The sequence below is a fragment of the Podarcis liolepis genome, assembly GCF_965112155.1.
Source record: "Podarcis liolepis genome assembly, chromosome: 12".
NCBI lineage: Eukaryota > Metazoa > Chordata > Lepidosauria > Squamata > Lacertidae > Podarcis > Podarcis liolepis.
The window spans coordinates 54,328,522-54,354,164 of record NC_139563.1 but is presented as its reverse complement, the minus strand read 5'-3'; the positions used below and the strand labels follow the sequence as shown (position 1 = coordinate 54,354,164).

The window sequence follows — 25,643 nt, the reverse complement described above, 5'->3', positions numbered from 1 at the left end:
GTGTCCTCAACCTTCTCTCTGCTCCCCTCACCTTGGGAGTCCTCTGGGCAGCCGCAGATGCCGCCCCGGCCTCTGAGTTGCCCCTCTCTCTCAGCCCCAAATAGAGGTGCCTCTTCAGCCTTCCCAAGCACCCCCGGGTGAGCTCTGGAGGCACCATTCACCTGGGGAGCTTGTAGCCAGGGCTGCTGCAACAAACAGCTGTGCAAGCCTTTGGGAGGCAAAGACATGAGAGGGCATCAGAGGAGGGAAGCAAAGAGGGACAGAGGCTAGTGTTGCCCGCAGCACCCCTGACCATCATTCAAGACACCCCAGGGCACCACAGCACACTGGTTGAAAACCACTGTTGTAGGGGGAAGGACCTTAGGACCATAGGAACATAGGAACCGGCCTTTTACCAATTCAGAACTTTGGACGATCTAGCTCAGTATTATCTGCAGCGGCTGTCGGGCCCTCAAGGGTTTCAGACAAGAGTCTCTCTTAGTCCTAGCTGGAGATGCCAAGGATCAAATCTGGAACCTTCTGCATGAAAAAGCAACTGCTCTGCTGCTGAACTACGCCCTTCCCCAGATATGTGCATGTGTGCAATACCTAACACATATTTGAGGATTCTCTGTGTTGCACCAAAATATAAGAGGATGTTTGTGTAACACAGCTCTGTTCTCTCTCGTTTGGCAGTGGAGTTGCTTAGCAATTAATGGTCTGCTGGTGAACGTAAATTGAACTGTTCTAGCTAACCTAGCTTGCAGTTAATGTAATTTTCTTCTTGTTTCCAATTTCTGACCTTAATCCCAGCATTTCAGAGCCTTGTAAGCTAATGTAACCTCCTTTCAGGTTAGTGTTGGTGAAGTGAAAGCTTGGTGATTATGTAATTATATATCTTTTGAGTACATAACCTAAAAATGAAGCAGTTATTCTATAATCAAGTAATTCAGTAATATCATTTTGATTAATATAGCACACATTCAACAGCAAGTCTGACCAAGACTTGGTAAAAGTCAAGAAGATCACTGAGATCCACCAATATGAAAATCAGTGGTACACTTTTAGTCTTTGTCTTTCCTGTAATTTGCTAAAATAGGGACAGCCATTCTGATGTTTCATTTATCCACTGCTGCAAAAAGGTTTAGAATCTAGGGCTGAAAATAATCACAACCCAGTCCAAATCACCGAGCTATGGTCAAACGGGCCTATATTAAAATGGATCTTAAATTGTTTTAGTTTTTTAAGATTTACATTTCCACTGAAGGAGCTGGTATTTAGTCAAAAGAACCTAACTGGGTCTTTGTTTTTTGGCATCATTTCCTTTCAGGATGGAGCACAAAATGAATCCAGATGTGGTGTGCCATTCCATTGGCTTGTGCAAACAAAAGCCAGGTCAACCATTTTGTCACCTGTACCCCCCTCCTAAGGTGAGTTCTGCTGGGAAATGAAAAGCCATCTTTAAATTTCTTGTTCATAAGAGTCTATCCAAGAAAGAGGGCATCAGTGAACAACTTTTAATCTGAATGAAGCATTGGTAGGTTAAGCCAATGGTCAAATGCATTAAAGATTGCACCTGTCACTTGGTAGCTTTCTTCATGCTTGTACTTTACCTTTCTTGCATCCCTTTTTGTTCATTCATTCATTCATTCATTCATTCATTTCCCCCCTTACTTTTCTTCCAAGGTCCCATGCCTCCCTCCATTTAATCTTCACAACACCCTGTGATGTAGATTAGGCTAGGAGATAGTGATTGGTTCAAAGTCACTCCCAGCAATGGTTGGGCTAGCAAATACCATTTTATTTCTAGAACAGAATAACTGTTAAATTTATAGCGAATCACATATCAGTTCTATTTAATGGCATTTCTACTGGAGAAGAGATAGAATAGCTTTCCATATCTTTGAAAACACAGACTCTTCTGAGATCAGCAAAGATGCAGCGGATGCAAGGAACTTTGTTGTGTAGACTCTGAATTCAGACCTGGGTTCCCAGTTCTTTGGGAAGGCTTTCTCTGTGCCCACAGTGGGGTGATGGGGGAAGAAGAACCATCTGCAACCAGTGATATAGGCTGACCTCTCTGCGTCTCTCCCAGCCAGTCTGCAAACTGTCAATATGGTGGTGGCCAGTGCTATTTTTCTAGAAAAAGAGGTGCCGGAATTCCCCATGGGCACCTCCCTCGTTCCCTTAGAATGGTAATGGCACCCACCCGAAAGGTGCCAGAACTGAGTTCTGGGGAGTTCCAGCTGGAAAAGCCCTGGTGGTAACTATATTGGATGCCTTAAAAAAGAAAAAAGAGAAAGAGGAACTCAGTCCACTGAGGGGAGGTCAATCTACAACTGCTAGTCATGACTGCTAAGTGAATCCCCTTGTTCCAAGGCAATATACTTCCATTTCAGAGCTGTTGGGGAATGCTATAGGGTACAGCAGTGTCCCTTTTGTGAGACTCCCAGAAGCAACTGGCTAGATGTTTTAAAATGCAAAAGCATGATCTTTGATCCAAGGCAACAAGGCAATTTTTAATATTCTTTAAAATAGCTTGGTTTGCTCTTTGTAGTGGAATTAAACCTCCGTGGCTCATGGGCATGTTAATAAAATATTCAGAATGGATGTAGGTACCATTGAAATAACAATCACACCACAAGACTTGCAGTGTCTGATTCATGGGGGCATTTGTGCAGTCTCTTTGCAGCCGCTGAGAAGCTCAGCATTTCTTAGGGCCTGCCATTCCGGCCATCCAAATGACTAGGCAATCTGAGCACTCAAGCAGAAAGAGAACTTTTGTTTCCTTCCTTCCCTTCTGGCGAGAGATATTTCACTTGCTTCGTGGTTCGTTCTCAGGCTGCAGTGTGACATTTGACAGAATCGGACGTTACACAGTGGCAGCAAACGTTGAACAGAATAAGATATAGCACCTTCCCACCCAAAAGCGGTAGATAATTTCCTATACAAATCTGCTTTGCTTGTAACCAGCTGCCTGTGTCATGGCCTAGAAGGCAAAACCTTATCATGCACCTACTGAGATCATGCCATCAAACATTCTTTGATACCCAGGACTATGGCTTAATTCACATATTATTACTACCTGCTCTGTTGACTCTTTTCCTACGGTTAAGGAGTGGTCTTGTGCCCCTTCCTTCCTCCACACAAGACCTGAAATGTGTGATCTAGGGACTTTGCATTCATAGCTGTACACGTGTGGCTTCTTTCCCCTCGAAAAACTGTGGGAAATTATGTTGCTATTCCAACTGCAGTCATACCTTGGGTTAAAGACGCTTCAGGTTAAATCTTTTCAGGTTACCCTCCACGGCGACCCGGAAGTAACGGAACGTGTTACTTCTCGGTTTCGCCACTCACACATGCACAGACACTCAAAATGATGCCCGGTGCATGCACAGAAGTGGCGAATCGTGACCCGCACATGTGCTGACACGCAGATGCGGGTTGCGTTCTGCTCATGTTGCGAACAGGACTCCGGAACGGATCCTGTTTGCAACCAGAGGTACCACTGTATAGGTAGCCATATGTCCTGACTGAGGCAGTCAGCTCTGCTACTGTTCTAAACTGTTCTAGTTATTGTTCCGTTACGCATCCATTTTGGCCTGGTCTCTTCTCTGAAATAGCTTGACATCTTAGTTTCCAACTGCCCCGGAAATGCCAAGACTGTCACAAAACCCCCAAAGCTACTGCGGCTTCTTACTTTGTCATGCTGAGTCCCAAATTCCCATCCTTGTTGAGGAACGCTAACTGGAAATAGCTTCACGTTGGGAGAAGAGGTGGGAATAGAGAGCTGCCGACTGAAGCCACCTTCTCCTCCTCTCTAACACATCCTTTGCCACCATTCCTGGGAGTCAGAGGGAAGAGTCTTGTGCCGGGTCCGAGGGATGGAGTCAGCCCAGCCAGCCCACTGGTAGAGTAGCAACAGGCTGCCATGGGAGGCTGCAACTCTCTGGTCTGGCGGGCCCCTAGCCACTCACCCAGCTGGCCATGCCAAATAAAAACAAGAAGGAGAAAGTGAGCCCCGTATTCCAATAGTTTCATTCAAAAAGTGGTCTTCAGCCTTTCAGCTCTTTGGATTGAAAGCTAGCAATTACATTCTTCTTCTGCATTATAGAAGGCCATAGTAAACAAACAGATGGTCCTTTTTTAATTATTTCCATTAGGCAGAGTGCGCAGAAATGTTTATGATTATTCATTTATTTAGATTTCTAACCCACTCTTCATTAAAAAATAATCTCAGAGCAGGGTACGATATAATAAAGCTAATGCTTAATAAAATATAAGTTGTGTGAAACAAAACACCATCAGCATCATATGATGCTGTGTTATATGTTATATAATAATAGTATGATTTTTCCCCACTATTAATCGCTCTTTATCATCTTATTCTCCATAAAGCTGTTTCTTGGAGAAGCTCCACAAAAACGTCATGAAGTACTTTGCACTTCCCAACAACCAAAATGGCAACAACTAAAAAGCAACTCCAGTTGGCTCCTTATTACAGTTTTCCAGTCTAATGTGATTAGGGTGATGCAGAACTAAAACCAAATCATTATCCTTACTTTAATACTTTCTTGTAAGTGGCCCATTACCAGTGCCATCTTAATTAGTAGGACGGTGTGACGGACAGCAGAGTCTGGTGCTGCAGTGCCTCTGAATCCCACCAGAGGGCTGAAGCCTCTCTCTGATTGGCTACCAGAAGGGGGTGGAGCCAGCACTTTGGGAGGGCGAATAAAAGGAATTGTACTTTGTGAGGAATAGAACTCTCAGCACCCATAAACCCTTAAGAAACTACATTTCCCAGGGTTCTTTGGGGGAAGCCATGTCTGTTTAAGTGGTATGATACCTCTTTAAACATATGGCACAGATGGGGCCAAAGATTAGAATCTACCTTTCCATAATTAAAACCAAATTTTGGCTGAGACTTTTTGGAAACACGTAAAAGAATAAAGTAAAGAGTATTGACAGGTACTTGCTGTTGCACAGGACCAGGCCATGCGTGAGCAAGTTGCTGGATGAAATCACAATGTGGTTTCAAGATCCCTGTGGACTCCGTCCAGGGCAGTTCTTACAGATCAGTGGAGCTGTTGACAAGTACCTAGAGATGTCTGCAGATTAAAAATGAGTCCCCTTGCCCACTCCAGTTAAATCCAGGTGGTCTGCTGTGTAAGCTGTGCTTTACTATTCTTATTTTTCCAGTTTGGAGCAGATCCAGTGAGTGTTGATGAAGATTCTGATTCCTACATTGAACACTCCATAGGTTCTTTCATTTTAATGCATGGAGATATTGTCCCCGTGTAGGAAAAGCGGAGGTGAAAGTGAATTTAATTTATAGTTCCTTACCTCCATGGGGAAATGGACAAGCTTTTTACTGCAGCTGTAGCCTGTGATACTTCACCGTGGGAGGGCTGGGGAGCTTGTGACCCTCATGGGTAGGCAAACTAAGGCCCAGGGGCCGGATCCGGCCCAATCGCCTTCTAAATCCGGCCTGCGGACGGTCCAGGAATCAGCGTTTTTTTACATGAGTAGAATGTGTCCTTTTATTTAAAATGCATCTCTGGGTTATTTGTGGGGCATAGGAATCCGTTCATTTATTTATTTTTCAAAATATAGTCCGGCCCCCCACAAGGTCTGAGGGACAGTGGACCGGCCCGCTGCTGAAAAAGTTTACTGATGGGAAGTGTCCAAAAACATCTAGCAGACCAGAGGTTCCCCGCTTCTCTGGTACAGTGGTGCCCCGCAAGACGAATGCCTCGCAAGACGGAAAGCCCGCTAGACGAAAGGGTTTTCCGTTTTTGAGCTGCTTCGCAAGACGATTTCCCTATGGGCTTGCTTTGCAAGACGAAAACGTCTTGCGAGTGTTCCGATTTTTTTTCGCTTCCCCCCCTTTTTCTAAGCCGCTAAGCTGCTAATAGCCTTTTAGCCGCTAAGCCGCTAAGCCTTTAATAGCCGCTAATCCGCTAATCCGCTAATAGCGATAATCCGCTAAGCCGCTAATAGGGTTGCTTTGCAAGACGAAAAAACCGCTAGACGAAGAGACTCGCGGAACGGATTAATTTCGTCTTGCGAGGCACCACTGTATAAGGGAATCTGTCTCACTGAGCATACTTTCACAAACTCCCGTAAGCGCACTCCAAAATCTAATCTCTGAGTACCACCCAACAGACGTTTGTTTTCTGTGGCTAGCAAAGCTTACTTCGGATATGAACCGTCAGCCTTAAGCAGATTTATATTCCCTAGCCCTGACAAACAAAAAGGGCTTGCAGAGAAATAAATGAACAGTTACAAATGGAATGTGATGGAAGGTAATCAAATAAATGATGGTGGATCCAGAAAGAGACAATTGATTGTGCCCTTGCAGACACATTCTTTATTCCCTGCCCAGCTAAGCCTCAAAAGGTAGGAATTTTCAGAGTGTCAATAGGAATAATGTGCTGCTTTCTTTGTCTGTTTTAGATGGGCTTCAGTGTGGCTATAAAGGAATCAGAAAGTATGGTTGCAAATCAGCTCAAGGTAAGGAAGGCTGTTTTCACCATGATTGCGCCTAATCAGAACTGGTTAAGTCTGAAGCCAGATGAATATAAAATATTCAGAAATGTTTCTGAATAAACATTAAGCATTGTGGAAAGCCTTGCTTTTACTGCTGTGTGAAGAAAAATGTAACCATTAAGGATAAAGGAATAACAACAAAAAAAGATATTGAAATGGGGACCCAAGATAAAAATATATATCAAACACAAAAGAGATGTCTAGGTGTCGGGGGAGTTAATTATAGGAACTTCAAATGTTCTGCTGAAAGATTCTCAGGTAGAAATTGTCAATTACAGACATTTATCCCTGGCAAGGATCCATTGCTCTGCACTTGCTATCCCCCTCCTTTTCTCCTTACTCCGGTTTTGACAGTATGTAAAGAATAGTGGTTTTCCAGTTTAACATCACGCCTAAAATCTTAAATCCCAAATGTTCCTTCCCTTGGGAGAAGAGCTGCGCTCTTCCTTCCAATATATATGTTTGTTTATTTATTTTGCTATGGCCTAAGTTTTAACTCAATGGAGAAAAATTGCCTTCACCTTTTTGGATTTGAAGAAGAAGAGTTTGGATTTGATATCCCGCCTTTCACTCCCCTTCAGGAGTCTCAAAGCAGCTAACATTCTCCTTTCCCTTCCTCCCCCACAACAAACACTCTGTGAGGTGAGTGGGGCTGAGAGACTTCAGAGAAGTGGGACTGGCCCAAGGTCACCCAGCAGCTGCATGTGGAGGAGCGGAGACGCGAACCCGGTTCACCAGATTACGAGACTACCGCTCTTAACCACTACACCACACTGGCTCAATTCTGACACAACATTGCTGAGATAGGTGGACCAGTGGTATTTTTTTATTTTATTTTATTTTATTTTGTTCTATTTGTTTGTTTGTTTGTTTGTTTGTTTAACTTCCATATCTCCCATTGTCAGAAAAAGGGGAGAAGTTTATGACATAGACCACCACAAAGGCAATACAAAACATGATATATGTCCAATATATGAATCAAAACAGCTATATAAATGCAATTATAAGCAGAGGAAATAGATAACAGCAGTGGTATAATGCAATATGACATCAATCCTGGCATGACTGCACTGGTTGCCAATTAGTTTTCATGCCCAATTCAGAGTGCTGGTTTTGACCTAAAAAGCCTTAAACACCTGTTATGTACTGAGTTGAATAGGATCCAAACTGCAGCAGTCTGATTGGTCCTAGAACAATAGGATCCAAATTGCAGCAGTCTGATTGGTCCAAGAACAATAGGATTCAGAATGCAGCAGTCTGATTGGTCCAAGAACAATGCAGCAGTATGATTGGTTGGCAGGAACCACCCAATCCTGCTCCAGATGTAAGTGAATCCACAACCTGATTGGTTTACAGTAGAATTCCAGAATTAGCCAATCATGTGCAGCCCATTGTGTAAATAATGTATATAAAGCAGATACTTTGAGGGGACTTTCATTCATTCCTCCTCACCACTATGAGCTGAATAAAGAGCATGAAATCACTTTGCGACTCTGAGTATATTTCAACACCACAGGACTGCAGTTCTTCAAGAATCGCCTCTTCCCTGTATGAACCAACCGGGACCCTGCAATCATAATCTGAGGACCTTCTTTGTGTTCCTTCTCTACCAGAGACCCGGAAGGTGGGAAAAACATGACTGGGACTTTTCTGTGGTGGCTCCTGTTCGTGCAATGCTCTCCCCAGGGAGGCTCATCGGGGGCATCATAAATAAATGCAAATTCTCATAATAGCAGCAACATAAAAAATAAGGGGGACACAAGTGGTCTAAACCACTGAGCCTTGGGCTTGCCAATCAGAAGGTCGATGGTTCGAATCCCTGTGACAGGGTGAGCTCCCGTTGCTCGGTCCCAGCTCCTGCCAACCTAGCAGTTCGAAAGCACGTCAGAGTGCAAGTAGATAAATAGGTACTGCTGTGGCGGGAAGGTAAATGGCGTTTCTGTGCGCTGCTCTGGTTCTCCAGAAGCGGCTTAGTCATGCTGGCCACGTGACCCGGAAGCTGCCTGTGGACAAACAACGGCTCCCTCGGCCAGTAAAGTGAGATGAGCGTGCAACCCCAGAGTCGTCTGCGACTGGACCTAACGGTCAGGGGTACCTTTACCTTTAAAAAATAAGGGAGGGAAAGATCAGCAGCAGGGTATGTAAAATACAAAAAATAAAATAAAAAACAAAGAATCTTCACTCTAACCAAAAATAGCTCTAAATCATGGCACCAACACAGAAAATGTCTGACCCTCCCAGCTCTCACCTGAGACCTTTCATGTCCCTTCCCAGTTTCTCCACCATGGGAGCATTTTCCTGTGCTGCTCAATTTCTACATTACTTTCCCATGCTCAGGCATTCACTACTGCCTTTAAAATTGAGATGAGGGTGTAAAACATTGCATGGGAAGATGCTGTTTGAACTCCAGGTATGCTGATCTCATGTTACCTAGTAGCATAGGAGGAAAGCAAATCCGTTTGCCTTCGGGCTAGATATACTTTCACTTTTATGTTTCGGCTGAGCTGTACGGTTTGCTCCCTGTTTTCTGTGGGTATTTGATTGCAGTGCAAATGGCTTTCTTTTCTTTCTTTTTCTGCTGTTTGCAAAGGAATTATGATATTGCTTCTTCCCAGGTTACTGCTGTGAAGCTGGTCGCTGTAAAAATGTAGATTTCTAATTAATCCCTAGGTTAATGCTGAACAGTGATGCCAGGGCAATAAACAATAACAATAAACAACACCCTGTAAATAAGCATTTTCAACTCAAGTTTAGAAGCAGCTGGAGGCATGTGAGCATCTTCAGATAATTATTACCTGCTCTGCTGCCATAAATTGCTTGGAGGGAGAGGGATGAAACAGGAACGCAGCAGATGTTGCACATCCAAAGCTTGGGCCCCGTCTGCACTATAAATTGAAAGCAGTTTCATACCACCTTAAACAGTCATGGTATCCCCCAGAGAATCCTGGGAATGCTTGTGCTCAGAAGTCTTAAAGGTAAAGGGTAAAGGGACCCCTGACCATTAGGCCCAGTCATGACCGACTCTGGGGTTGCAGCGCTCATCTCTCTTTATTGGTCGAGGGAGCTGGCGTACAGCTTCTGGGTCAAGTGGCCAACATGACTAAGCTGCTTCTGGCGAACCAGAGCAGCGCACGGAAACACCGTTTACCTTCCCACCGGAGCAGTACCTATTTATCTACTTGCACTTTGATGTGCTTTCGAACTGCTAGGTTGGCAGGAGCAGGGACCGAGCAACGGGAGCTCACCCCGTTGCAGGGATTCGAACCGCCGACCTTCTGATCGGCAAATCCTAGGCTCTGTGGTTTAACCCACAGCGCCACCCACGTCCTGGGAATGCTTGTGCTCAGAAGTCTTGGGAGACCCCTATTCCCCCAAGGAGCTACAATTCCCAGAATTCCCCAGGGAAGGTTATTGACTATTAAATCTACTCTGATAATTGTAGTTGTGTGAAGGGAATAGGGGTTCCCTAACAACTCTCCGCACCCTTAGAAACCACAATTTCCTTTGGGGAAAGCGGTATGACGCTGTTTTGGCTGCATAATGCAGATGGGGCCTTAGACTCTTTTCAGATGATACCTTTGTTACGGAAAAGGAGCAATGCGGCAGCGAGCTGCAGCTGGCTGGAAAGCAAAACAGGAAGGGAATGTTGGGACTGTACCGTGGGAACAAAGGGACAGTCTATTCACTGTGCTGAGCACCGGAATTAGCTCAGAGTGTAATTTGACCTGTACAGGAAGTACAGTAGGTGGAGTTTGTCTCTCTGCTGTTGGAGTCTGAAGAGAGCAGACGCGTTTCTCTGTAATGCTGCAAAGACAGAAATAAAGGCATGTAAATACATTTCTGTCTATCTCTTTCCCCTCCCTGGGGGGAGCAGGGAGCAGGGAAGAGTGGTGTGTTCTTCTCACGTTTGAGGAGGATCGCTGCTTGTGACCTAGCCTGAATCCTGCTCGAGAATGCAGACAGGGAGGTCAACCGGGATTCAAGCCGGGTGCCTGGAGAGTGGCCAATTTCTCCTGATAAGGCTTGAATTTCCCAACATCCTTTATACTGCAGGACTTGCCATCTGCAGATTCGGCTCAAAAGGACTCTGTCCAAGACCAGGGGAGCTACTGGCAGTCAGTGTAGGCAATACTGAGCTCGATGGAACAGTGGCCTCATAAGGCAAGTTTATGTTACATCAATGGTGAGGTCGTGTGACTAAGGACCACAACTGTTGCTTCCAGAGCTTCACATGGAAGCTGCTATGTGACTTTCCAACTTGTCATCTTTTGAAGCACCAGAACCGTGGATGCTCTTTTGCAACATGGTCAGAGGGGGCCTCATCTTCTCTCATGGCAGACACGTTGCCTTTTGAGCAAATGAAGATAAAGCTTTTTTCCCATTTTTTCAGCCCATGCAGAAGAAGCTCTTAAATATAGTGGATGGAGAGAGAGCTGAACTAGGGGGAACTGGATTTGAATCCTTGCTTAGGTCTGAAACAGCCACACAGAGCAGAGATCAGGGGCACAGACAGTAGCAACATCCAGAACAGTCCAAGGCCCAGTTTTAAGGAAAGCTCCAACAAGGGCTCCTGCAAAACGCAGGTCAAGGAGTAGTTGAAGTAAGCCAAGGTTTCAGTAGACATTTTCCCAGCAACGCTGGTGGCATTTTGGGATGTGTGGGAGGGAGTAGACTAGCAGCGGTGCCTGTCAAAAATGTGAAGTGTTTGATGTTAATGCAACTTTGAGAAGTAGATTTTTAATCTACTTAAAAATTCCAAGCCGAAAAAGGGAAACTTTCTTAATGCTACTTACAGATGGGTTTAGACATAAGTATGTCAGTGAATGTGGGGGGGGGGGGGAGGGATGCAGTGCTTTATATTTATTCAAAGTGGGAGTTTCTCCTCCCGCACAGTTTCCAGATTGGCTTGTCTTCCTATCTGAGCTGCCTTTAATTTCAAAGGATTCATAGCACAATGCAAAATGTCACGACTCAGTCTGAAGCTGAAAAGCGAGCAAGTTTTCATGTTCCAAAAATCCGCCGCCGCCCCGAGGGCTTTAAGAATATATCCTGGAGGTTATGTTCACATGAGCTGGTAAAATAGTGGGCATAGCCAGGGGGTGGGGGGCTGCGCCCGCTAAATCAAGTAAATAAATAAAAATACTTAACGGACTATTGCGTAAGATAACTCGGTGCTGCCCCCCCAACATAAATCCTGACTACAGTGGTGCCTCGCAAGACGAAATTAATTCGTTCCGCGACTTTTGTCGTCTTGCGATTTTTTTCGTCTTGCGAAGCACGGTGTCGGGAAAGTTTTGGAAAAGCTTCAAAAATCACCAAAGTCTTTAAAAACCTCAAAAAAGGCCACCACACCGCGTTCTATGAGTTGCTCCTCGAAGTCAAGTCGCAACTGTATTAACGGTGTTAAGAAAAAGGAAACAAACTTGCAAGACGTTTCCATCTTGCGAAGCAAGCCCATAGGGAAAATCGTCTTGCGAAGCAGCTCAAAAAACGAAAAACCCTTTCGTCTAGCGAGTTTTTTGTCTTGCGAGGCATTCGTCTTTCGAGGTACAACTGTACACCTATGTGTTCCATACAAACACACCTATACATAAATACAAATTACTGTAATGAAAAATTATGCCTACATATTCTGGTTGTAGCACATGTCTCAGAATGTACTGTGCTGTAATAGTGGAAGGGTTATATGAAGACAGCCAATGAATGACCAAAAAAAAAAAAAAAGGTTACATGGTGCTTTGCTATGGTAACTGAGTATAGGAGTAATTTTTTTGTGCCTTTTGTGTTCAGTCCCATAGAAAGGGAATATATAAGCCATATGGGATTTTTCTCTTTCCTTTGTATGCATGGTTATCTGAGTGTATTGTCTGGAACTTCCACTCAGTAATGCTGGTTCCTCTGTCAGGTTATCAGGGCAAATGTGCCTGTTTCATTTTTTCACAGCAAACCTAGTGCAAAGTGAATAGTTCACAGTTCTTCCGTGCTCCTCATATGCTTCAAAATCATGAAATGCAGCAAATGGACAAAGGGCCATTATTCTTTTAACATGACAAATTATATGGTTCTAGCCTGGAGCTTATCACAGTGGTCCCAGATTTTGAAATGATCGGCTCTTCAGATGATTGAATACATGTACCATGGATTTATTTGAGGGTGGATGCCCAAATGATGGACATTCATAAAAATTTATGGCATGCATACCTGCATGCATACAACCCCACCAGCAATGAAAACCTCATAGCTCGAGGGCAGTTCATGCCTTTAATGTCCTAGTGATGAATTTCAACAGATGAATCTATTGTTTTCATATAAAAGATGAAATTCACCATTTATCAAATCACATTTTAAATAAGAAAGCCTCTTATTTCAATGACAGCATTTCCCATCGAGGGAAATAAATATTTTTCTCCTCTCTTAATATTTTAATATGAGGGACGCGGGTGGCGCTGTGGGTAAAACCTCAGCGCCTAGGACTTGCCGATCGCATGGTCGGCGGTTCGAATCCCCTCGGCGGGGTGAGCTCCCGTCGTTCGGTCCCAGCTCCTGCCCACCTAGCAGTTCGAAAGCACCCTTAAGTGCAAGTAGATAAATAGGTACCGCTTTATAGCGGGAAGGTAAATGGCGTTTCCGTGTGCTGCTCTGGTGCCAGTTCGCTAGAGCAGCTTCGTCACGCTGGCCACGTGACCCGGAAGTGTCTGCGGGCAGCGCTGGCTCCCGGCCTCTAGAGTGAGATGAGCGCACAACCCTAGAGTCTGTCAAGACTGGCCCGTACAGGCAGGGGTACCTTTACCTTTACTTTTTTAATATTTTAAAGGTAGAGTTGTTGTGCTTTTGAATATGAATGTTGACGTTGGTCAAGCTGAAATTTCAGTCACGCATAGCCCCAACCACCAAGGTGGTTTTAAACATTTGTGCTGAGAAGGTTTTCGTTCCCTCCCTCCTCTTGGATCTAAGGCCTGCTAAGCTTGCCAACTCTGGAAGGCTCTGGGACGCTCCCCTGAGATCATACGAGTCCCTGCAAGATCTTGTGCAAGTACCACAAACCTTCCAGGGCCAGTGCAGCAAGCAGGCCTTGTCCAGCAAGGAAGGCTGGGAGCACAAAAGCTCTTTTCTTAAACCACAGAGCCTAGGACTTGCCAATCAAAAGGTCGGCGGTTTGAATCCCCGCAACGGGGTGAGTTCCCATTGCTCGGTCTCTGCTCCTGCCAACCTAGCAGTTCGAAAGCATGTCAAAGTGCAAGTAGATAAATAGGTACCGCTCCGGCGGGAAGGTAAACGGCGTTTCCGTGCGCTGCTCTGGTTCGCCAGAAGCGGCTTAGTCATGTTGGCCACATGACCCGGAAGCTGTACGCCGGCTCCCTCGGCCAGTAAAGAGAGATGAGCGCCGCAACCCCAGAGTCGGCCACAACTGGACCCAGTGGTCAGGGGTCCCTTTACCTTTCACCCAAGCAGGGTGAAAAAGACCAGGGTGCTGGTTTGGCGTGCTGGCTCTGGGAGTGCTAAACATGATTTTATTGTATACACATTACCCTTGGAACCAACCCCCCATAAGATGAGGGATTACTGTATGGCATCTTATAAAAAGAAAGTCTTTGTCTAGAAATAAAAACCAGGCTTTATTTTTTTTTACTGCAACAATTAATGTCCCTCTTGTTGGTAAAATCCTCAGTCCATCCTGTAGGTCTGCTGTGTTTGTCACATATGGGTTAATGTACGGTATTGCTTATTTTCAGCATAGCTCTTAAGGGGCTTATCGTTGTTTAAAAATATTTTGAAGTGGAAAAGCAGGACTGCATGTGAAGGCAAAATCTGGACAGCTGTTATTTCTGGTGTTAGCTGCCCTGAGCCTGGTCTTAGCTGGGGAGAGCGGGGTATAAATAAATTTATTATTATTATTATTATTATTATTATTATTATTATTATTATTATTATTATGACCATTGCATTCAGGCTCTTCCATTACTGGGAAGCATTGGGCCAGAAATTAACGTATCATAAGTAACTATGAGGGGGAGTTTTTTGTATGGTAAGTAAGGTACATCAAACACCAGCTTAAAATTAGGAATTTAGGCATGTTAAAGTTTGAGAAGAATGTTTGAATTCATAGCTGTTTCCATTGCTGACTTTCTGCACAGCTGTGAATTTGTTTGAATGCTTTTTTGCCCAGGAATGTAGAAATACAGTCATGTTAGTTTCCGAAGGTCGCAAACCCAGAAATGACTGTTCCGGTTTGCGAACTATTTTTGGAAGCCGAACGTCCACGTGGCTTCCGCGGTTTCCGACTGGAGCTTCAGCAAAGCCCCCCTGGTTCCCTCTCCTTCCCCCTCAGAAGACTCCTCATCTTGGAGTAAGCCCCTGATCTCCTCACAGGGGCAGGGCGAGGATGAGGCCGGGTGCTGAGCAGGGGAGGAAGGGGCCCTGGCAGAAGCGCCCCCAGAGAGCCTTCCCTTTCCCCTAGGGCAGGTGGGTCAGAGGGTGCCTCAAGGTCTCAACCCCTTTCTTCAGGCCCACATCCACCCTCTCAGACAGGGGGTCCCAGGGGGGTGGGCTCCCTTGGGAATCACTGCCCCTCCCACTTTGGCAGCATTTGGGATGCTAGCGCCCCTGGGGGACCCATGTAGAGCAGCCACTTGATCCTCTCCTTCCACCTTCGTGAGACACCTTCACCTCAGTCAATGCCTCCTTTGGAAGAATAGGTGGTTGACCTGGCCATTGCTGAGATACATCCGACATCATTTGAAATATACTTGGAGTCAAGTGTGGATTTCATGCTCTTTATTCAGCTCATAGTGGTGAGGAGGAATGGAAGTTCCCCCAGAATGTCTGCCTTATTTGCATTATTTACACAATGGACCCCATGTGATTGGCTAATTCCGGGATTCTCCTGTAGGCCAATCAGGTTGTGGATTCCCTTCCACCTGGAGCTGGATTGCATGGCTCCTGTGGACCAATCAAACTGCTACATTCTGGATCCTATTGTTCTAGGACCAATCAGACTGCTGCATTCTGAATCCTATTGTTCTAGGACCAATCAGACTGCTGCCTTTTGGATCCTATTCATCTCAGTACATAACACCATGGATTCCAGTTTTCCCCTATGGGAGAAGCGAACGCTGGTACTTAGTGTGATAAGTTTCTTCTCTCTAGGCAGCATTGGGATCTGGCCCTCCCAGGGGCTGCGTAAAGGGGAGGCTATCAGATGTTGAATCTTGGAGGGTTGCCCAGAGGACTAGGAGACTTTCGGTCCAGGGGCCTCCTATTTTTTCTTCCCTTCTCGGCCCATATCAGGATTATTTGTGCTCTCCCCTTCACCTGGACTAGTTAAAGGGGCCAGTAGGAACCTTTTCTTTCATGCAAGTGAACAAGAGGGGCATGTTCCTTTGAAATCACTGTGTTCCTCTCCTGTTCCTTAGTTGTTCTTGTGTGACTATACAGTTACTTGCTCAGGCACGGGTTGAACTGGAGCAAGGGACTTGTCTCTCCCCCAAAGTATCCTCTAAGTTTTTTTTTAGAGACTTCCTGCCAGTGGTGAGATGGGCAGAGACATACCCACATTCTGGATCCCCGTTCTCCCCTACAGAGAAAGAAGTAATCATGCTAAGTTGCAGTGTTTGCTTTTCTCCTCCTAGGAAAACATTCATCGGTTATCAGGCGTGTGTTCAGTTCCTTTTCTGAAGCAGCTGTGTGAGAAAATCCAATCGTATGTATTATTTTCTTTAAAAAAAAAAAAAAATCTTTATGCTACCCATTGATTAAAATATATTTTTAGCTTACTGCAGAAGGTAGATATCACACACACACAAAACACCACTTCTCAAACAGCATAACTCCTCCCCATTATATTCTCTGAGAAAGGAGATATAATCTGCCAGATAATGTTGGTGCCACAAGAGCACTTTGAACACTTATTCATATTCATAGATATGTTGTCATTTGTTCTCCATGTGCTGATGTTAATGCACTTTTAAATCTTGCTGCCCGTGTTGGCTTTGTGACTCAGTTCCACTATATACGTAGAAGGCCTAGAAGCTGGAAATGTGTTAATAGCCACTTAGCACACAGGTTATTAAAAAAACCCTTTTCAGCAGGGTAAGATTTATGCAAAATTTGTGTAATGTCACATTTTGTGAAAACGTCACTGACTCCCTGTATATTAAAGATGCTAATGCCAGCACTACGAAAGATTAACTGATATTATCAAGGATGGATGCAATAAATATAGTGTGAGTTAGAGGCAATGTCTGGGTACTTTACAGTGGGGACGAACAGCCCTTTTTACACCGAGGGCCACATTCTTTTGGGGGTAGTCTCTCAGGGGCCACTTGCCAATTGTAGGTGGAGCCAAAGTCAAAGAGAGGCAAAAGTATTATCCAGAATCATTTCCACCCTTCTTCAGTTTTCACTATTGGAAATTGGATTAGAATTTCCAGTCTTGTGTCAGTCTATTCAGAAGTAAGTCCCACTGCGTTTGATGGGGTTACTCTCAAAAACTGGCGGAGGAAGGGGGTGGGGGAGCACATCGCCCCTGGCACCATTGGGGAGGGTGGTACCATCACAGCTGTCCTCTGACAATGCACCGTGCATCCCCACCATGTGCCACGCCCCCGGGACGCACGCCAGCCACGCCTCTGCCTGCTCTCCGCCCCTGGTCCTGGAGCATGCAGCTTCACCACTGCTCTCAAATAAGTGTTATGGAGAGTGAATTATAAGAATAGTCCAATATAGATACTGTTCTGGAAAGCAAATGAAATTATTTTTTTCTGACTTTAGTGTGCTAGACCATAGCTGTCAACCGTCCCTTATTTGGCGGGAAACTCCCTTATCCCAGCGCCGTTTCCCGCTGCTGTCCCAGATTGATGATATCCCGTAAATTTCCCGGGTTTCAAAGGAAGCAGCTCCTCTCCCTGCCAGTCAGGGAGGAGGGAGACTCCAACTGTGTTGCTCACCCAATAAGAAGTCTAAGAACGACAGGGGGGTGGAGTTTGCATGCCTTGTGCCGATCAAATCGGCTGCGTTGCCTGGGGACTCGCCTTTGCTCAGCGCTTCCCAGCGGAGAGGTGACGGTGGTTTTCCTTGCTGCATCCCCTTTGCCGGGTTGCTGCGCTGTGGGAACCACCGCTTGAGGCTTCGTTTGGCTGCTGGCTGGGCTTTCTGCCTTTGGCTCAGAGGGGCTCAGAAGTTGAACATACCTGTGCTCGGAATCGGATGGATACATCATTGATGGCCCACTCACCCTTGCCGGGGAAAAGGTCTGTCTGGAGCAGAGGCACATGGTGGGGGAAAAGGAAATCCCTTATTTTGGCTTATCCCTTATATTCAAGGCTGCTGGTCCCTTATTTTCAAATCCGTAAGTTGACAGCTATGGGCTAGACACACACTATATGGCAGGAACCAGCCAATTAACGATCAGAAAACTGGATGGGGTTCCTTCCCCCAAGACATATAAGCCGGAAAGATGTTTATTCAAAAATCATCCATTTATTTTTATACAGTAACATACTGTTCATCCCAGTTGTTGTGAATCTGCACCAGGAGGGGGAAAATGGTTTCAAATGTAAAAAAAAAGGGGGCGGGGTGAACAGAGAGGAAGGCACACTGATGGTATGCTAGAATTGGGGCAGCTTCAAGAAGTATCAGAGGCTTCATAAGATGAAGTCACGGGCTGCATGTGGCTCCTGGGCCTCAAGTTGCCCACCTGTGCCTTGTAGAAAGAAAAGGGGAAGCAGGACTAAAGGAAATTATTGATTCTAATAACTCAGAGCACCTGGCAGCGCAGATATTTTTTATCTTTTAACTAACACCGTGCGGTTTATGTCATCTCCTTACTACATTGTTTATGACTCTTGCTCTTGATTTTAGCAGAGTAAGGAGGAAAGCTAACGGACCAAAGAAAAACCCCAAACAAAATCTCATTTTAAACAAGCGTTTTAGTGTCAGATACAGATTTACTGCATAAAATCTGTGATACTAAATCCCAGGGCTTGAGAGTGAAAATCATCCGGGTAGAAAGTAGAAGAAGCTCCCACTTGTGATAATAAAAGGATATAGCCTTGAAGCAGGTTTCTGAGGAAAAGGTAGTTTTTTCTTAAAAGCATATTTTAAGCCAAGACTTGGGTACCTTTCTGAAAACCATTCCCGCCCCCAACCTCCAGGAGTTGGGCTAATTTCATACTCTAGAGCAGGACTGGAGTATTGGCAAAACCTATTTGGTGTTTCGTAACTTTCTGACTAGTTGCAGGACCTTAGCCAGACCTAGCAGAGTACATGCAGAATCCACGGAAGCAATTGGCGATTTCGCTGCAGACAGGATAGACGAAGCAGGAACCAGGAACTTGTAGTTAGATGTTTATTATATACAGTGGACTATTTACAGGAACAGAACACAGATCTTTTGCTAGCTCTCTCTGACACGACTCACAACTCCTACACTGACACACTGAACCACTGAACCCCAAACTACCACTTAGTAGGTCATTAATTATCACTCCCTTGAGAGAGCTTGACCAATCAGGGAGTGGTCTCCATGTCTCTGTTATCACCAGGCAGACTTACTCCTTCAGATTGCCTTCAGATCTTGCTGAAATATAACTCCCATCATTGCTAGCAAGCATGGCCATTGGTCAGGGATGGCAGGCAGGACTAATAACTTAAGGCTGCCATACATCCGGGTTTATCGGACTGACATAATGGTGTCCAGGCAGATTTTAATTTGGACCATATGTCCATACTAGGGCTGACCCGGTTTGAAGTCCATATTGTGATACTGGTTTGATAATTTTTGACCTGGCAATATATCACGAATCATAGTGTGTGTGTGCGAGCGCGCCTTCACGCGCTATGGGAAAATCACAATATGGGGAAAACCTTGAAGCCAACCAGTGCCTCTACATAGCTCCATCCTTATTTCAGACTGTGATACAGTCAAACCTCTTCTTGCGTCTGCCTCCACTTATGTCCATTTCGCCCAACGTCCACTACAAACCCGGAAGTAACCGGTGGGTTTGCCGCCGTTCTCGCATGCGCAATCGCCACCTGCGCACAACGGTGCCTCTCCCAGCAACCCGTTTTGACCTCCAGATGGACCTCCGGAACGGATTATGGTCGCAGGTAGAGGTTCCACTGTATATCAATATATCACAATGTTTAGCTGTTGGTATATCAAGAAGTTGAAAACCAGATATCGCCCGGCCCTAGTCCATACCTACGAGCTGTTCTCCATCCAGAAAGTGATGTTTGCATGAGCTAGGGCCTATACTTATATGGAACTCCACAGTTACAGTGCCAAGGATGAAGGAAAGCAAGAAAAAACTATCTGTATTCCGTACATGTAAGGTAGCTCTGACTGCCACTCTGCTTGGATAAGCTATGTGAAATTCACATGTGCAAATGTTGATCAACAGAGGCTGATGTGCACAATGATCACCAACCAACTTGCTCCAGATTCATGTAAATGTTGTCCTGGTGCTCACAATGACAAATGTGCTTAGTTTAATATCAACTCCTAGGCCAAAGAATGAAAACTCTTTTTTCCCCCCAAAGTTCTTTTCCATATATAATAACAATTGCTTGCAGAATAGATATGTGTATGTTAGAGCTGTTAATGGTGCAGAACTGATAAGCGGAACTCTTTATAGCAATGTTTGCAAAAAAAGGAAAAATGTTTGTGAGCGTTGTGTTTATCCTTCCAGACTTATCCGTAGTAAGTTACCTTTTGAAGACCTTGATGGAGATAAATTTAGTCTTTATCCGGTAAGTAAAGTCATATGCCAGCAACAAGATTCTCACAAGAGTCCCTTCTAGTATCTATAAAACCCATCACTTTGTAAAGTAGTAGCCCGAGACCGTGGGGTACTCTCTATTATTTTGAAATATTGTTTCCTTTATGGCGAAGAAAAATAATTATTCCTTTTATATTCTTTCTGGAGGCTTGGCCGTGGAAATCCATTGCCCAGAGAAGCAAACTGCTCTGCCCAAGAGTGTCATGTTTATTGAATTATTAATAAAACATGAAGCAAACTTATATGAAAAAGTATTAAAATTGTCAGGGTGTCTTATTTCTGCATGAAAATAAGGAGTGTGTCATTTTTTAAGAAAAGGCAGCTGGGAGGGTTGGTTTATGAATCTCTCTCCCCCTTCTGTAGTTAGATTTTTATTTTAGATGTTTAATAGTTGGCTGGAAGGGGGCGGAATTACAACGCTACACTTTTCTTCATTTCTCTTCCTGGTTAGACCTTAAGAGGATATCACTGGAGAGGTAGAGACTGTGACGATATCCAGGCCTCTGTGTATCCTGGCAGACGGTAATTTGAGTGGTTTAAATTATTCCCTCTTGTTAGGACAAATCACTTCTTTAGATATTATATTATAGCTTCAGGTTTCCCCAATAGCTTGGGTAGCTTTGTGGGACTCCAAATGGTTTGCCCATGAGAAGGTCTGCATGATATACAGTGGTGCCTCGCAGGACGAAAAGAATCCGTTCTGTGATTCTCTTCGTCTAGCGGTTTTTTCGTCTTGCGAAGCAAGCCCATTGACAGATTAGCGGATTAGCGCTATTAGCGGCTTTTAGCGGCTTATCTGCTGATCGGATCAGCTGATAAGCGGCTTAGAAAAAGGGAGGGAGGGGGGAAAACCCGCAGGAACTCGCAAGGCATTGTCGTCTTGTGAAGCAAGCCCATAGGAAATTCATTTTGCGAAGCACCTCCAAAACGGAAAACTCTTTCGTCTAGCGAGTTTTCCATCTTGCGAGGCATTCGTCTTGCGGGGCACCACTGTACCGTATGTGGGAACTGGTGTAGAGCGGATTTAGATAGTCAGGATAGCCGCATAACAGAAACATAGGTTATGCATATCCTGAATTGCTATCTATTTATTGTTATAAAGTATTTTATTTATTATAAAATATTTTAATGTTACTTTTCGGCACTGAAACATTCACAAAAACACACAACATCATGTATCATAAAGAACAAACCTGTATCTCTTTTTAGACTTTGCTGTTTTCCCATACAGTTATGTTTAAAAACTTTTTTCTCAAGATTCTTGAGCGTTTGTTCAGGGCTTCATCCATTAGCATCAGTACTTTACACTGATAGTCTTGATGCTGGGGCAGGTCTGGGAAAAAGCATCTGCAAAACATGGTGTGAAGTTACATGACTTCACACCAAAGTGAAAGTCAGCATTCTGGTGGAAGCTCTCTGTGTGTGTGTGTGTGTGTGTGTGTGTGTGTGTGTGTGTGTGAAAAATGCCACCTTAACCCATTTCTGAAATGTATTAATTTCCTTTCTATCGTAGCCCTGATAACTGGGATGCAGATAAGGACTCCAACTGTAATGGAATATGGGTGAGTCGTTGGAGGTTATATTTTGACATTTCCCACAGATGTTCAATTCCGATTTTGGAATCTGCCTATGTGAGTTTTTACTTCATGTGTTTTCAAAAGAATAGACTTCCCCAGATTAAGAATATGTCTGTAATGCCTCCACAGGTATTACCTTGGGGACAATCTTACCTTTAAAAAAACTGCTATGAAAGTACTTCTAACTCTTTTGGATAGTGAAACTGTCTTACATAAGTAATCCTTATTTCAAAACTCGTGCATTCATGGGATACCAAAAAGCAACAAGGTGAGGGTAAAAACCTGGTTTATTTTATTTCAGTGATAGGTCTAGGAATCCTTGACACATGGCAAACCACTTATGAAAATGAAGAGGATTTCAAAAGGGCTTGTGAAATGGCCCTGGGATTTGCTGTTCAAAGAAAGAAAACCTCAGAGAATTACTGGGTCCTTGAGTGCATCTCTTTGGATTCTAGAAATTGTGTTCACTACTACTGCTGCTGCTATTACTACTACTGCTGCTACTACTACTACTATTGTTGATTTATTAAATTTGTATACCGCCCTTCATCCAAAGATCACAGAATGGTTTACAACAGAAGAATACAAAATGAGAATACAAAAGACATAATAAAACACAGACGAAAACAAACCAGTTCCCCCCCTCCCACAAATACATCTCAAAAGCCATAGAATGCTAATCAGCTGAATGCTGGGTTGAAGGGAAACATTTTCGTCTAGCCCTCGAAGATATGTGACGAAGGCCACTATTCATGATACAATTATTTCATTATCAGGATTTTGATTTGGTCGTTTATATTTTTGGTTACTTACATGCTTATATGTAAGCCACACTGAATAATTTTTGTTTTAATTTAGATTAGTTTTATTTATCTTATTACATTAGGAATCGGGGACGTGGCTAGCACTGTGGTCTGAACCACTGAGCCTCTTGGACTTGCCGTTCATAAAGTTGGCAGTTTGAATCCCCGTGATGGAATGAGCTCCTGTTGCTTTGTCCCAGCTCCTGCCAACCTAGCAGTTCGGAAGCACACCAGTACAAGTAGATAAATAGGTACCACTGAGGTGGGAAGGTTTCCCTGCACTCTGGTTTCCGTCACAGTGTGCCGTTGAGCCAGATGACCCGGAAAGCTGTCTGTGGACAAATGCCGGCTCCTTTGGCCTGAAGCGAGATGAGCACTGCAACCCCGTAGTCGCCTTTGACTGTCCAGGGGTCCTTTACCCATTTTTTCCACCTACATATAACATGTCTGGCTCATGCTATCCCTTTGTGTATGATAAAAGGAAGCCTCTTTGCCCATTCCTGTCATCATGGAAAAGTGATCCTCAGCTATTTGGGTCCCCCAAGTATTCATGTTGAGCTACTGCTCAACGTTTTCTAACAGACTGGGTTGCCTGCATTTCATTGTGTTGCTGGAACAATTCCTGAAAGAAAAGGTGAATGCGCAAAACTTAATTGATGCTTCTCCTCTCCCCCCCCCCCCTCTCTCTCTCTGTGTGTGTGTGTTCAGCTCCATGAGTTAATTTTCTTTTCTCATCCATTAGGGTGTTGATCCAAAAGATGGCATCGCCTATGAGCAGAAATTTTGTAAAGGTAATTTCTCTAATTTTAAAATACAGCTGAGAATATTGATTGCAAATTGCCCGATTCATTAAAATAATAATAATTCTAAAATATATTATGAAAAACAAAACAAAGGGAATGTATGAACATACTACAAATGAGGGTCATCAGTACAATCCTCGTGTTGTTGTCAGGGAAACCAAGCTCTGCAGGTGGGAAGTTAATTGGCCTGTGGTACTGGTGTCACAGGACACGGGTGGCACTGTGGGTTAAACCACAGAGCATAGGACTTGCCGATCAGAAGGTCGGCAGTTTGAATCCCTGCGATGGGGTGAGCTCCCGTTGCTCGGTCCCAGATCCTGCCAACCTAGCAGTTCAAAAGCACGTCAAGGGCAAGTAGATAAATAGGTACCACTCCGGCGGGAAGGTAAACTACATTTTTGTGCGCTGCTCTGGTTCTCCAGAAGAGGCTTAGTCATGCTGGCCACATGACCCTGAAGCTGTACCCTGGCTCCTTTGGCCAATAAAGCGAGATGAGCGCAGCAACCCCAGAGTCAGCCACGACTGGGCATAATGGTCAGGGGTCCCTTTACCTTTACTGGTGTCACAATGCCTCCCACTCCCTACCCCAGGGTAGTTTTGCTTTTTGAAAAAAGAACAGTTTCTGTTTAAAGGCACTATATAAACCTTGTTTCACATTATAATAGGCAGGAAGAGCACTTCAAGTGTGGGAGAGAATCAGAGCTGTCAATCAGCCAGCATTTAAATGGAGGCTCACTTATATAAAAAAAGCCTTTGAGTGTCCAAATCTATTCATTTTCTTATTGCAGAATTAGTTACCAGTAATTCTGCAAGAGCCAATGTTCCTGGGTTATATTATGTCGTCATAATCTCATGCATTTTTGGAAGGAAGCTGTGAATGAGTCGGTGAAATTGTGAACTTGATTTCTGGAGATTAGGATACTGCCTTTCTGTCCTGCTGGAGTGATGGAAATGACGACAAGAACCCATCGCAGAACTTAGACCGGGTGGAAACTGGCTGAGGCAGACATACTTGGTTGGGCGGGCTGAGCTAAAAGCAGGGGTGCCGACTCCCCCCCCCCACACACACACATGGGGGGTGCATCATGTGACACCCAAGAGCTAGGCTGGGATGCAAGTGTGTCCTGCTGTGATGCCAGTGTTTGTGTGCTGGGTAAGGAGGAGGAGGCGGAGCAGAGCCACAGGATTTTTTGGGAGGCCAATCCCCCTCCTTGAAAATTTTGGGAGGGACTGAAGACCCCCTCAGTTCCCACTCCCCAGCGTGCTTGGCTGAAAGAGAAGCTCTATAGAAAGAGTTGGAAATTACAGTATTATTATTATTATTATTATTATTATTATTATTATTATTATTATTATTATTAGCCCGCCCATCTGGCTGGGCTTCCCCAGCCACTCTGGGCGGCTTCCAGCAAAATATTAAAATAAGGTAATGCATCAAACATTAAAATCTTCCCTGAACAGGGCTGCTTTCAGATGTCTTCTAAAAGTCTGGTAGTTGTTGCTCTCTTAGACATCTAATTGGAGGGCGTTCCAGAGGGCGGGTGCCACTACCGAGAAGACCCTCTGCCTGGTTCCCTGTAACTTGGCTTCTTGCAGCGAGGGAACCGCCACAACTCATAGATCTCATGCTTCTGAATTCATATAAACAGCCTTGTTCTTCTGAATTCCGCTTCCTATTGCACATAACAATATGTTATTAATGTAATAGATAGATAGATAGATTCTTTATTGTCATTACACTAGTGCAACATTGCACCAGTGCAACGAAATTGGATGCCATCCCTTAAAAACAACAAAAGCAAAACAACAGCAACAACCAAACAAACCACCTTCCAACCACACCCACACCCACACCCATCAAACTCCCAGGTCTCACTATCGAGTTACAGCATTCAGCAAGGCCACAGCTCTTGGATAGAAACTATTTTTCAGTCTATTTGTCCTTGACTTGATGTTTCTATACCTCCTGCCAGAAGGCAGTAGTGCAAACAGACTGTATCCCGGGTGAGATGGATCCTGCAGGATGTTGTTTGCTTTCCTAAGGCAACGGGAACCGTACAGTTCTTCCAAAGGTGGGAGAGGGTGCCCAATAATCCTTTGGGCTGTGGTTATGACCTTCTGGAGCACCTTCCTCTCCCTAGCTGTACAACTGGA

General features: G+C 44.6%; 1 protein-coding gene across 1 annotated transcript in view; it reads left to right on the top strand.

Annotated features, from left to right (window-relative positions):
* Positions 1–25,643, top strand: part of AOAH (acyloxyacyl hydrolase) — a 92,519-nt gene that overhangs the window by 26,610 nt on the left and 40,266 nt on the right. The window contains exons 5-11 of the mRNA XM_083468820.1: positions 1,310–1,409; positions 6,436–6,492; positions 16,158–16,228; positions 20,217–20,277; positions 20,758–20,828; positions 21,820–21,868; positions 23,429–23,477. Of these exons, the coding sequence (XP_083324946.1) occupies positions 1,310–1,409; positions 6,436–6,492; positions 16,158–16,228; positions 20,217–20,277; positions 20,758–20,828; positions 21,820–21,868; positions 23,429–23,477 (458 nt within the window). The remainder of the gene's footprint in view (positions 1–1,309; positions 1,410–6,435; positions 6,493–16,157; positions 16,229–20,216; positions 20,278–20,757; positions 20,829–21,819; positions 21,869–23,428; positions 23,478–25,643) is intronic.